Source organism: Rhinolophus sinicus, linkage group LG10, assembly GCF_036562045.2.
Source record: "Rhinolophus sinicus isolate RSC01 linkage group LG10, ASM3656204v1, whole genome shotgun sequence".
In the NCBI taxonomy this organism is placed as follows: Eukaryota; Metazoa; Chordata; class Mammalia; order Chiroptera; family Rhinolophidae; genus Rhinolophus; species Rhinolophus sinicus.
The window spans coordinates 15,477,523-15,492,126 of record NC_133759.1 but is presented as its reverse complement, the minus strand read 5'-3'; the positions used below and the strand labels follow the sequence as shown (position 1 = coordinate 15,492,126).

Here is a 14,604-nt window from a genome sequence, read left to right as displayed (position 1 = left end):
ATCATACAATATTTGTTCTTCTGTTTTTGGATTATTTTGCGAAACATAATGTTTTCAAAGTCCATCCATGTCATAACACCTATCAGAATTTCATTCCCTTTTAATGGCTTAATAATATTCCATTGTATGTTTATACCATATTTTGTTTATCAATTCTTCTGTTGATGGACACTTGGGTTGTTTTCACCTTAGGTCATTATGAATAATGCTGCTATAAACATCAGTATATAAACATCTGTTTGACTGCTTTCAATTATTTTGGATATATATCTAGAGTGGAATTACTGGGTCATATGGTAGTTCTATGTTTAAAAAAGCAGGTTCTTTTTTTCCCCTAATTCTAACTTTTGTAACTATACCAAGCAAGGTCAAATTCTCTTTCCCTGAATATGCTTTAAGCATTTGGAAATAGCTATTCTGTCCTTCCTAAGTCTTCTTTTGTCTAAGCTGAAAGTGATACAACATTTTTTGTGTTTTGGAGCCCAAATGTAAGATCTTATACCAACCCCTGCTACATTTCACTTTATTACTTTCACCAATTAGTTCATTCTATGGGGATATCCAAATATTTATCTAGGATCCAGTGCATTACATACCTCTCCCAAGTTTATATATTCCTGTCTTTGAGATACACAGAAAACATGGAAGAATTATAAAAGCAGAAGTCATCTTTATTTTCTAGTTCATGAAAAATAAAAAAGAGGATGGTAAAGATAACATTTTTTAATCCATTTTTTTTAATTTCTCATGTGGACCCATTAGAAGTATTTAACTTTTATTAATTTTTAGGGGGGAAAAAAGAAGGTTTTATAGAGATTGTATTAGTTGACCTGAATATCATGTCATAATGTAGAATATCTTTGAACATAGTAGAGGTTCCATAAAGACTTGTTACAGGAATTGAAACATTGGCCTTTATCTTTTGGATGTTTCTGTTGAGATCAGACCTGTCTTTGTTTTAAAAGCACTTGTGATTATTGTGGGGCTGTTCTTGTGCTCAAAGTTTTGACATCAGCTGTTTCCATTACTGTGATTCTGCTAAATGTAGATGTCGGTTATGTTTGTGTCCAGTTTACAATAATGGTTAGAGAAGAAAAATTGATATTCTACATATGAACTACTATATGTTTATAAATTGCTTAGCTTTTAAAGCTCAAATAAAAATATTCATGTAAAATATTTCTATCCCCTAAGACCCTAATATGAAAATTCCTTTTTTCAAATATCCTGCTGGGTGCTTCCTTCAACACAGTTGTCTGGTAATTTTGGCATTTGCATGGGTGACTCAGGAATCTTCCAGAATGCCTATGCATTGGGTTGACCAAAAAGAATTTAATTAAAAGGTAGAGTTCCTGGTTGAGTGTTTCTTGTACATGTATTGAAGACGAACATTTCCTTTGGGAAATTAAATTTGTTTGAAAATTTCTTATTGATGTTTTTTTGTCACCTGGGTAAATTTTCAAACTTGCTGAAGATATTAGACTGTACATTCTGTTCATGCTATGGTTGCTCTCATTTCTGAAAAAATTACATTCCACTAATTTTCTTATTTTTACTCTTTTAATTTAATCTTACATATTCATAGTATTTTTAAAAACTTTAACAGGATAACTGTGTTGAGAATAGGATATGCCTTGGGTTTATAAGGTGTTGCAGCTTTTAAATTCCATATGCAGCAAATGACAAATCACTAATTCACCACAATTTGTGAATGGCTTGCATTTGCAGCACTGCGATAAAAAATTTAAAAAAAAAAAGGAACAGTACATATGGGAGAAACATTTTAGTCATTCAAGTAAGTATTCTTGATTGTGTTGTTTCTCCATCAAGTACCTATCCTGATGTGGGATAATGTTAGTCATCCTGAGTTAATTTTCAGTAAAAAGATTGTGAAGAAAGTGAGTAATAAAGTGACCCGCCCAACTTGCTAGTAGATTTCAACTTTCATTTCCCATTTTAACTGTCCCCTGAGAACTAAATAATTGCTGGAATTTGAATCAGGTCCTAATTTTCTTTCTCCACATGATAGAGCAGTGATTAATATCTGTAACACACACACACACAATTCGGACACGCGTATTTTGGTTGGTGCTGATGAAAAACAGAGTATTTAGTATTTTGCATTGTGTCTTTCTCCTCTCTTTCTCTTTCTCATCCCTGAAATCCCATAATTGCTACTATTTTCAACTCTAAGCTGAATAAATAAGAAACAACAAAAGTATAAGGTGAGATGATAATTATTTTCCTTATTGTAAATTGCTGACAGCACTGTTCATCAATTTCCTATAGCTTGTTTTGCAAGCGATTAACTGCCTTTGCTAACTGCTATCCTGTATTATGGCTAAAGTATTTTCACTGAAAGAACTGCAGCAACTTTTATTTTGTACATCTGTGTAGAGTCTCCTCTTTCTCCCTCCACCCCTCCAACTATAGCAATTGAAACTTGGCCAAAATATCTATTAACTAAAGGTTGGATAAAAGGTACTTGTTAAACATAGTTTTGCTTCTTTGTGAAAATAGGAGAAATTGGAATAGATTAAGAATAAATGGAAATGGAAGAGTCAGGTTAGTTTGGTGAACAGAAAGCTGGAGTAGGGTTGATTTCCTGGCACTGCTTTCTTAGCAAAGAGAACAATTTTAATCAGTTACAAAAATATTTGTGATCCATATGTTCCTCTCTGCTCATTCCCATATGCCCATATTCACTTTTATCTTGGTAGATGATGACTTTATGATTCAGGCATGCAAGAATAATACCTCGCTGGCTTTAGAGCTCAGTGCTATTTCAAAACGTGTCCTGGTAATTACGTGCACACATCTATTCAGGCTGTTCGCGCTTTGAGTTGGTTAACTGGATATCAGTTTGTTTTTTTCTCTTTCTTCATGGAGAGAATTACCTCTTGCATCCACCTACTGGGGCTGGAATAATGCGACCAGGTTTAGATTTGAAAACTGCATTGCCATTCACCTTTTGGATTAAAGGCCAGTGTACAAAGATGAGTATCAGGAAAAGGAGACAAAAAGGTTGTGATGATCGTTGACAACGTCATTTTCTTTGGGAAAAAAGAAAACAGAATCCAAAAAGCATTTGGTAATTACTAGTGCCTTTACTAGTGCCTATTCTAAGACATGTTAGATAATGGCTGGTTATTTAAACAGATTGTAATTTTAAGACATGTTGACTTTTATTTATTATTGAGTGTTAGTCGTAGTAGCCATGGAGAAACTGGTCAAAATTGAAAAATTAAAATTACGGTGTATTAGTGATTCAGTTTTTTTTGTCCTAAATGCATGTTTGCTTTTCTCTCGATAGCTACATCATTTCTAGCAACAAAAGAAACATATTTTAAAGCCAAATTATCTATTATAATAAAACATGAATAAAGCTAGAAATTATTGATTGCATAAGTGATTGCATTTTCAAAAGTCGTTTTTCCCTTGCACAACAAATGGTGTTGTAACCCAATATGTTGTTAATATAGCTGCAGTAAAATCCGGTGACGAACCAGCTGTGCTCATTTAATCTTGGGAGGGGGGCTGTGAGGGAAGCAGAGAGGGTTTCTAAACTTCAGACTAAATAACTGAGATGCAGTCAGTGTTTGCAAAGATGAATATATGATGGATGCGGTGTGCATGCTGTTGGATGTAGCAGGTGGGCAACAGGGTTGGAATTGCAGCGAAAGGAGAAAGATACAGCTTGGTTTTGGCAAATGGTATTAGGGATGGGTCTCTATGTTTACATTCAAGCTGTCTTTGCCTCTGCTCCGTAGGAGTTGTGAGAAAAGAAAAGTGCACATTGTAGCGTGGATTGTTTTCAACAGGCTCAAAGTTTGCAAATCTGCTGAATCCCTCTGACAGTGTGTCTTCGCTGTCAAACAGAATGCCCAGCTGGCGGTGGCAGTCCTCCTGGGGAGGGAGGGGGTCTAGATAGACTGTGCTCATTGTGCAACAAGAATATTAGGAATGCTTCTTCCCAAACTGTAAGTGGAGAGGAAAGAGCTCTCTCAGTCATGCCACTGTAAACATTCTCTTTCTTGTCCTTTTTTTTGTTTTTGGTTTTGTTTTGTTTTTTTCTTTTGTAGATAATGCTTCATTAAATCAAAATATTTAAATACATTTCACTAGGATAACTTGCATAAAGAAAGGAATCATGGAAACAGCATTAAGGTATATTGTATTATTATATGAATCTATAATTAAGACAAAGGCTTTGGTTTAGAAAGGAGGCAAGATATTTGCTCATAGGTGATCTGTATTCTCATTGAGGCAAACACACAAGCTTGTTTTTTTTTTTTTTTGTAATATAAAGTGCGAGATTTCTCTAAAAAAGGTTAAAATTGAAGTGAGTAATCTTCGGTGCATAATGCAATTGTTAATTTTAGCTTCTTGCGTGGGTGCCGTTCTGACTTGAACAGCCGGCTGTAGCCTTCATTAGAGAAGAAGCAGGCAGCTTGAGACAGGTGGAGCTGGATCAAGCTGTGAACGTGATTTTGCTGGAAGCTGGTCATTAGTTTTAGAAATCCGGTCTTATTTCTTTCGTCCTTCACCCTACCATGATTATTGCAATTATTATTGTTGACTTTTCGTCTTTTTTTCAGGTTGACGATGTGTCAAACTGTGTAAGGGAATCGCATGGACATGGGCATTCCGAACTGTTAATGGGGACATGGGACTCCAGTTGTCTCTGATCACTTGTGTGGATTTTCCCCGTGTAGAACGACAGAAGCCGCTAGTAAGTGGCCAAGACCTACAGCAGGAATTCTGCACCAAAGGTAAAAGTCTCATTGTCTGGCTGTCATTTCGTCTGTATCTCTTTATTATTATTATATAAATGTGCCTGTTTGCATAGAACATTTCATTAAGTGTAACCCAAACAGACAGAGTCTGTATCAGGGACCCAACTGGCTTATAGTTTGTAAAACTGAACTCAATTTGTTCATTCCATTTTAAATCTGTGTGTTATTGAAATGCTCTGCAAACAAGTTAAGGCAACAGGAGTCCCATCTCCACCCCCTACCCTACATTGAGAAAGAAGCTGTTTGCCATCGGGAAACGGAACTTTTTCTTTTGTTATCTACACCCATATTCAGTGTCACTGAAAGAAGAGAAATCTGTCAGAATGCACTGGATGGAATAGCCTGAAACCTCCCTAAACCTAAAAGCCTTGGTCCCTGGTCACTCACAGACTCAAACCACCATCCTTTAAGAAAACTTTTCATTTACATTCCCACAATCCTTTGCCAAAGGATCCTGTGTTTTTTAAAGATATCATTAGACACCATGTGTTCTGTCACGGTAGATTTTAGCAAATTTACAAGAGAAATTGCTGTGTTTTAGATTTTTCTCATACTTCCTATATCCAGTTAGAAGTAAGTTACTGAATTAGTAAATGGTAATTAAACACTCCCAAAGAAACAGTGGTCAAATTGGGATTTATCCAATACGAATCATCACTGTGAGAAATAGGAACAGAAACAGAACCATCATTGCTTGGGAATTTTTGTGGAAAAAACTGACTTTCTAGCCTACAATGTCTTCTTTTTCTCTCTTTTTTCTTTCATTCTATTTCTTTCTTTCTTTCTTTTCTTTCTTCTTTTCTCCTTTTTTCTTTCTTTCTTTTTTTTCTCTCTTTTTCTTTCTTTCCTCCTTATTTATTTTTGTTTCTCACATCTTAAAAATATGGAGGAGAAAGTAAATGCTAAATTATTCATGGGCCTCATTTGACAGCACATCAAAAGGGGACCCATCAGGAGCTTTATGGCAGTAGGGGGAGAGATAAATAAATAACAGGTTTTATCGTGGAAAAGCCACTTCTAGTGTCTGTGGAGTAGCGGAGTTCAGTTGGGATAGCTTCATTAGAGCTGCCTGCCAGACTCTTCCTTCTGCAGGACCTGGGCAGCGCCAGGAACTGACAGGAACTGGGAAGAGGCCTTGCACTTTTAATAAACTAGCTGTCAGTTTGCAGCCTGAAAATGTTGGCCCTGAAAGGTTTATTGCCAAATTTAGATCCATATTTGTAATTGAATTCCTATCTCCTAAATTGATTTTTTGCCCCCTAGTTGAATGTACTGTGTTCCTTATACACAGAAAAGCACGTCTACAGTTAAAACTTGCAAATAATTTTTGAGTCATCTGAGAGGTGCCACAGAACACCAACACCAGCTCTCGACTCAGCAGTGGAGGGGCATCTGTTCCAGAGTTAAAGAAAGACTGTCTTTTGCTTTTCTTTTGTTTCTCTACTTTAGTCGGGCACAGGGACTGTTAGATGTGTGGGAGTTATGTGTCTCCGTTTAACATTTGTTGACCCATTTTGATGGCAAGGTGTATTCACAAGTGTATGTGTATGTGTGTGGCGAGGGTGTGGTTAGGGCCACCGACTCTGCCTCTTGCGTTTGCCTTGGGTACTTGATGTGATCTTGTTTTATTCTCCTGTTGTATAAAATTGGCAGGGATGCCTGAGCCTCTCATGTGAATGTGACTATAAAGGGAGAAATGAAATATCTCAAGAACAATAGTAACTACTTCAGTCGGTACTGACTTTGTTTTCTAACATCTTAACCTCGTAGGGCATCCAACGTTGCTATTTTAATTTGCTTCCGAGAGAATGTCTGAGCAAGGGGACCTGAATCAGGCGATAGTGGAGGAAGGCGGGACTGAGCAGGAAAGGGCCACTCCAGAGAATGGTATTGTTAAATCGGAAAGTCTGGATGAAGAGGAGAAGCTGGAACTGCAGGTGAGTCTGGAAAATGACTGTTTCTCATACCATTGTGTACAGTTCCTTTCATTTTTAGACTACTTTGAAGGTTCGTTTTATTTATTTATTTTTTTTTTAAAAAGCGAGTTTGACTAGTAAAATGAATAGAAAACCCATAAAGTTAATCCTCTCCTTTCCCTGTTATTACTTTTTTTGACAAACCATCCTCGAAAATGTCCCTTGAAATGAAAAATATCCAAAGGATGTATTGAATGACTGAATTTGCACACAGCATCTAATTTCCAGTATTAGTACTGCACCCCATACTAATTTCTAGACCACCTGAAGGAGTTTGTGGAGGGCTTCTTCCGAGGCAGCTTTAGGCTAGCAGAATTTTAAAAATGGATTTGCTACTCTATAGCAAGATGAAGACCCAGCTCATGCCGGACTAAGAAAAATCCAAGACGTGAGCTCGCTTGATCTTCATGGAGAGGCTAAGGTTCAAATCTTGTTAACAAACAGGCCTAAGCCCTACAATTCTGTGAGAGAGAGAGAGAGAGAGAAACACAAAAGTGGGAAGGTGGGACACTGGGAATGACTGACCATACTGAAAAAGTGACATTATTAAATACACCATGAGTTATGAGAGAAGGAGATTCTGTAGAGGGAAAACAAACTGTTTTTGCAAATAGCCTGTATGGATTTTCTTTGAATGAAACTACAAAAGTGTTAACTCTTTTTACATACCAGTGAGCAAGAGCAGATAACCACTTAATGGCCCAAAGCCATCAAGGTCTGTTTTTCCCCTCTCCAATAGCTGCCATAAGGAGAGAGAGAGCTAAAAGTTAAATAAATGATCAAAAGTTTGGGGGAGTGAGGGAAAGAGTGCTTATAATACACTTTGCTGTTTCTGTTGATTTCTTGACTATAGTGACACATTTTACTCTCTGTGTCTCTCTCTCTGGTGTTCATGTACTATTTGTTGTTGTTTTTTTGGTTTGTTTGTTTGTTTTATTTTGCTTTATTTTATTTCTGACATACAGAGGCGGCTGGCAGCTCAGAATCAAGAGAGAAGAAAGTCAAAGGTAGGGTTCTGGATATTCTTTGTAGGCCCGATATCACAGATATCGATTCCATATTTCCCATCTGAGTTATAGGATGTGCCAACAAGTCAGATGGCTGTATGTAGATGTTGTGATGGACATTGGCTGTACTGGTGCTGTCTGCTTTTAATGGGGCCGTGTTCACATCACATCTGTCTTCCTTTCTCGCTCTGTATGCTCTTTCATTGGAGCATGTAGGGTCCACATAGCTGCACGTGTATATATTCGATCCCATTTGCACATGTACAGATTTGACAGTGCATTACAAAACACCTGGCTGCTTGTTTTGTTTTCATTTTAAACAAAATTTGGAGTGAATGCTTTAGTCTCCCCAGTTGATTTCTGCCTTGAAGCACACAGCTGCTGGTGTTTGGAACACATTCTTCCCCTTTTTAAAGCATCTTAGTCAAATCCATCCCAAACTTAGTTTTAGTAGACTTTTTTTTTTTTTTTGTCATCTTTTTCTTCTGATATTTTCATGAAATGACAGCAATTCATCCTTCGTATGTTTCCAATGTGATGAGCACCCTGTGCTGAAAGGGTTTCTTAAATTCATCCATTCACATCCCCCCTCACCTTTGTCCACATCCACACAGGGGTCTGATGGTTTGCGCTGCCGAGGTAGCTAGCACTGAGCGGCTGGCTTGAAACTCAGTTTTAAAATCTAATTTGGGGATGTCGTGTGAAGGTGGAGATGATTTGATGGCCCGAGAAGGCTTTCTGTTTGTTTTCTTTATTTTCTTTTCCTTTCCTCTTTTTTTTTCCCCTTCCCAGTCAGGAGCAGGAAAAGGTAAACTGACTCGCAGCCTTGCTGTCTGTGAAGAATCCTCGGCCAGACCTGGAGGTGAAAGTCTGCAGGATCAGGTACACCCCCGTTACTATCATGACTTGCATGAACGGGGTCCACCTTTGTATGCATGGGTATGAATTTGGCATTAGACAGTGTCTTGGGGGAGAAAGAAATAGTGAAAGAAAGAAATCATTGTCTGGCTTCATCCTCTGTTTATAAGACATTGGAAACTAGTGTAACAGTTTGTCACAGAGTGTCACGTTTGTTTTTTTCCAGACCCTCTGAAAACTGCAAATGGAAAGGAATTCAAAAGAATTTAGATTAAAACTTAAAAAGTAAGCCCGGTAGAGCTGAATTTCCTCAAAGGCTCTCTCTTGATAAGACTGAACCAAATATAGTTCTAAGTGTCCCATCTCCTCCCTACGGGAGATTGTTACCTCTCCCCTCCCCAAAATGCATTTGCCTATAAGAAACACAACCCTGGCTCTTATGAAACTTTAGAAATAGTGAAAAAAGGTGCATTGAGCTTTGGAGGAGCACTTTTAATGGCCTTTGGGTGGAGAATTCTCAATACTGGAAAAATTGTTCAGACATGAATCTGAGCTGATGGTGAATTTAAGTTAATATTGTTAATATATTGCTGTATATTCTTACACTTATTTTTGCTCCTTACAGCAAGACTATTAGGCTCTAAAAATTCAAATACCAACAAAACCCTTTCGTGACAAAATGGGAAACTTCACATCATCCTTATTTTTGTTTGCCTTTTAGGCATCATATTAGTTTTTATTAAAATAGTCTTGCTGTTGATATTTCCCTTCTTTTATCAGAGGCTGAGAGCAGTCAAGGCTAAAGTAAAATGATTTATCTGAGCCCAGGGGAAGGAAAATTGATTAAGATATCATTATTTTTGTTTGGTCTTGTTTTGCTTTTCTCTCTGTACTTTAATTGAAATACTTTAAATTCTCCTCATGGATACAGAGCGCATTGAGAGCACTTTCTTTAAAAGGACCAAAAATAAATCCCTTATAGGTTTCATCCTGAGAGCATTTTTTTTCCTAGCCTCATTTTCTTAACATGCCACTCATGTCGTAAGGCGTGGACAGGCTACCTTTCAGTAGCCACCACTACGTCTCATACACAAGCTTTCTTTTCCTTGGGTTCTGAGAACTGTGTGGCTTTTCTTCAGCATTTTGTTTGTGCTTCTATTTTTAATGGAGATTGAAAAGGGGGAATCATGACTATCACGGCTGGTATTATTCAACGTTGACGGAAGGCTTATAAGGTACTGCACACGACCTATGTTAACTCTGCAGAATGACAGACTCTGGGAGAAGGAATGCCCCAGTTGTTCCCCCACTCCTAATGCCAGGCAGAGAAGGACAGCCTTGATAGATGTCATCTGTTTTTTATCCCATTTGACAAAGTACCAGGAGGAAATTTTTTAAGAGATCATCTGTATCATAGTGCCCGTCCCTGGACCTAAGTCTAGTTTCTCCATCCAATTGGTGCAGAGAAATAAGATGCAAACGGTGCTTTGTTCCTGCCGGTTCCAAGCTCAGTAACCAAGACTAGCTTTGTAGGAGAGAATTAGAGCTGCAAGCTTCTCTTTGGACTGCCCGAGGGGTGGTGGGAGCAGGGGGGACTCCTAGAAAATACCCAGACACACACATAAGCAAGTGGCCATGCTACGACTCTTTTAGAGAATAAAGAAGCAGACCTTTAAGTTTATATGCACAGCCTTCATTAGGTACCACTGGCACTTACAAAGTGTGAGATCTGAATCCCAGAGAACACTGGCAGAAGTATACAGTGTATGGATTGTATTGCTTCCCCGATGTTTGTATATTCACAGTATTTGGAAAATTGCCTTCATTTTCCTGTGTGGGAAAAACTTTTGCTACCTGTATTACTTGATCTCAGACCCATAGCTGATGGTTCAGTCTGTCCTTCAGTTAAAGGAGTTTTGCTTTTCTAATGTTTTACTCTTTACCTATCAGTGTATTACTGCAATTTGAATCATTCTTTTACTGTTGTTGGATATAAACTTATCCTGTACCAATGTATTTATTAACACCTGTATTTTATTATTGAGCATATCAATAAAAATATTAAAAAATAACAGATTGTTTTTTACCAACTCTATAGCACTTTTGTGTGTTATTTCAACACCATAATGTGTATGTATGTATAGAACAGATAGGCATTTTTCTAAGTATAGTATTTGTCAACACATGGCATGAGTTTGTCCATTTTTTTGAAGATGATAGCCTCTGCTCTTGCATTTACATTTCCAAGCTTCTTTGATTTTAGATTCAAACTTACAGAGGCTAGATAGTTCAATCAGTTTTGAAGAAGCAATGAGACCACTTCCATGGCCTGGCACTCTGTTTCTCCTGATCAACTGTCGAATTGATTCTTCTGCACCCCTTGCCCTATCTTCTGAGCGAGAAATGTTCCAGCTGTTTCCATAGCAAGTAGAAGCAAATCATAACCCTAAAATCTGCCTGAACATTTGCAGACTAAGACATTTCTGTCCCAAATCAAATGATAAAAGGTCCTATAATCAAATTACAGTCAGTTTTACATATTTAGTATATATTCATCGCCAAGATAAACATGTGAAAGTCAGGAAATCTGCTATGACTAAATCTTTAACATGAGAACGTGTTTCAGTTCATCCTGTATATCATGTGTCTTTCCAACCATGGTGACTTTTTATTTCACCCAGCAATTCACAATGCAGCCCCTCCCCCAAAAAAGAAACTTGGCTTTGGAGGACTTTTATTTTATGCTTGTTAGATTTAGCCAGGTTTACCAAGAACCGTTTTGAATCCCAGATGGGCTATAGTTTGGGGATTTACAAGCATCAATTTAGTCACATGTAGATGAACACTAGTTTAGTTTTCAGTGAGAAACACTATTAGTCACTGGAAATATTTTTTTCCCTACATCATAAATTTTAATGTCACTAGTGAAAGAAAGCTTTCCCATCAAATGATCTCTTACATAAGAACAAGTGGGCTTAATGTTGGCTAATTTGTCATAGTTTTAATCATAGCATAGGTTTTTCATAAAACTGAAAAACATAATTTGGCTCATTCTTCTTCAAAACAGTGAACATGCTCTCAACCAAATGGCTTATATACGAGTTAATACAAAATGATTCATTTTCGGTGCAAAATAAATAAACATAAAAGTGGATTCAGACCCAATACTATAAATGGTCACTCTTATATCAAGCGTCAGTTCAAGAGAATCTTACATTTTGGAAATGATTAACTGATACTAAAATTAAAATAATATTAAATATTTGTATATAATTGGTGGAAAATATAATTCTGCTCTGTACCTTTTCTAAAAGGCAATGCTTATTGCAACTATATATATGATGTTTTATTAATGGCATTTGTAAACAATGTATGATAATAATCTATACCTAAGATTCCTGTAATTATATAGCCTGGTTTTTCTTTGCAGTAAAAATCATTGTTGATACAGTTCTAAAATAGACTTTTTATTGTAAATTGACTATTAAGGCCTTTATGTCTGTGATTCGTAATCTATGTCTGTTTGTGTTTGTGCCAATTTCTTCTTATAAGGAATTATAGAAAAGAAATGTAGAAGCCTCTCTTTTTTTGAGACATGACAGTGGCTGTCATGCAGGCTTACCGATCAAGAATTTTTTCCTGGTGTTTAAAAATAAACCTGTAGAGAAAATAAGAGTTGCGATATACTAGAAAGTAACTTGCTGAAATTTAATATTCATGAGGCAAAGTTTTAGTACTGGATGTTTCTCATGACCTCCCATTGACTTCTGAAGTTTAATTCACCTTAAAGGGCAATTATTTTTCTGACAGGTTTAATTTTTTACCATTTAAGAAAAAAAAATCTGCACCTGGCTTTCATTTTCCTGTACTTAATAACCTCTATGCAAAATGGAAACCAGACAGAGATTATTAAATCTGGCCCTAAATTATTATATTTTTTCCCCAACAGGAATCAATTCATTTACAGCTTTCCAGTTTTCCCAGCCTGCAAGAGGATGATAAATCTAGGAAAGATGACTCTGAAAGAGAAAAAGAAAAGGATAAAAACAAAGATAAATCCTCTGAAAAACCCAAGATCAGAATGTTATCAAAAGGTGAATGTGAAAATGTTTCCTTAACTTATTCAATTTGGGCACACAGAGTCGCAGAATACAGTCTAGATTTACACACATATTCACCTTCCACCAAACCGCATCTAATTTTGTGTTTGTGTGTGCGTGTGTAAAAGATGTGAAATTGATTTTTTCCCCCGTTGATGGCGTCATTATTTATGTAGCCAGAAAGGTTATTTTTAAGATCACATATTTTGTTGGATTTTCATTTGAATCTCCTATTTTCAAAGATGAATGTGTACAAAGCAGTGAATATAAATCTGCTCTTGATTCAGGTTTATTAGTCCCATTAATTTGGATTGATGGGAAATGGTACACAGTTTTATATCTTAACTTTCATGTTTATTATTAAAAGACAGTGGATTAGCAATTCTTAGTCCATAAGTGATGTCATCCCCAAACCACAGATGGATGTGTCAATGTCAATGAAATACACACAACAGTTTGCCTGGCACAAATGAATTTGGTCTCTGCAACCCATATACTGCCACATAATATCTCGCTTACAATATACAGACTTCTACTTCAATGACGTTTTCCCAAAAAAAGTCATTGCTTCTAAAACTGCAAACCTAAAATCCAGATTTTTCAAATTGTTGCCATACATGTAATTGTACAAAACTAAAAGAAAAAAAGAAAAAGAAAACAAAACTAAGTTAAGTTGAAATGAAGAGTGCCATGAATAAATAGCTTTGCAGTAGACTTTTTTTTTCCCTTCAATAACTGAGAAAGACTAGGGCATCCAATCAGCTGAGGAATGATAATTAGTTCTAATATGCTCTATAACCTCGTATCTGCTTATAATAAGTGTCTTTGCTGCTGAATATCTAAAACCCAATGTGTATACAAGAGTAAAGAAATACCGGTTCCTAAAATGGTTTTAGAAATTAAGCTTTAGCCAGCATCAGAAGATTTGAAAGATTTGGGAATATTTAGTGTCCTCCTATGTTTTGTACTGATTAATATTTAGATAGTCTTAGCACAGAACTTTGATTTTTTTTTGCCTCCTCTGCTTTAAGAGAAAAAGGTTTCCCTGGGATCTCAAACTCTGAAGAGCGCTCTCTGTCCATTGAGAGTACTTGACATGTGGGGGTTGTGCCCTTGATGATTTAAAATACAGAATGAACATGTGATATTTGACTCCACCCACCACCCACCCAGACTGTGCCCACTTACCCTCCTATGACAGTTGGATCTTTTCACACTCAGCCTCTATTGGGTGTTCCCAATCCCTGAATCTGATTTTCATTCTGATATTATACTGTCAGATTGCTAGTTTTGAAATATGTATCTTTCATACCAATAGCTTCACCTAAAATTTACCTGAGCAGGAGGGAAATGGGAAAGGTTGGGAAAACCTTTTCTACCCCACCTCCCCACCATCATTCCTGACAACTCCATCCTGCTATTTGTTTCAGATTGCAGCCAAGAATATACGGATTCTACAGGCATAGACTTACATGAGTTTCTGATTAACACATTAAAGAATAATTCCAGGTAAATTATTAAATACACCTCTTATTTTTAGAAGAGTGAAGTGGAATATTACAATCAAAGTCATTAATCCGAACACTCTAAGTAGGGAGTTGTAAAGTACAGATGTCTTAAATTATCTCTTGTATTTTCTCATTTCTGTTAATAGTTTGCATGTTTAGTGTTTATAGATAGTCTTGATTCCTCGGTAGTTACCCAGTGAATAAATTATAGTTAACAAATTCTGTTTTGCTAGTCACAAAGAGATACTGGTAAAGGAGAAAAAAAATCAGTATCAAATAAACCAATTATGCATTAAATGCAGTTATAGAACCATCTAATTGGGCTTTACTTTGTTCTAGTTGCCTATTAATTTAAAATA

At 36.6% G+C, this 14,604-nt stretch overlaps 1 protein-coding gene across 25 annotated transcripts in view; it reads left to right on the top strand.

Moving 5' to 3' along the window:
- Window positions 1–14,604, top strand: part of ARPP21 (cAMP regulated phosphoprotein 21) — a 422,242-nt gene that overhangs the window by 308,996 nt on the left and 98,642 nt on the right. For 10 of the 25 annotated variants that reach the window (XM_074312647.1, XM_074312643.1, XM_074312653.1 and 7 more), the window contains exons 2-7: window positions 4,599–4,772; window positions 6,567–6,733; window positions 7,738–7,779; window positions 8,572–8,661; window positions 12,587–12,731; window positions 14,168–14,246. In XM_074312647.1, coding sequence (XP_074168748.1) covers window positions 6,605–6,733; window positions 7,738–7,779; window positions 8,572–8,661; window positions 12,587–12,731; window positions 14,168–14,246 — 485 coding nt within the window. In that variant the 5' untranslated portion in view covers window positions 4,599–4,772; window positions 6,567–6,604. The other 15 variants (XR_012489622.1, XR_012489621.1, XM_019727681.2 and 12 more) reach the window with 10 other exon arrangements.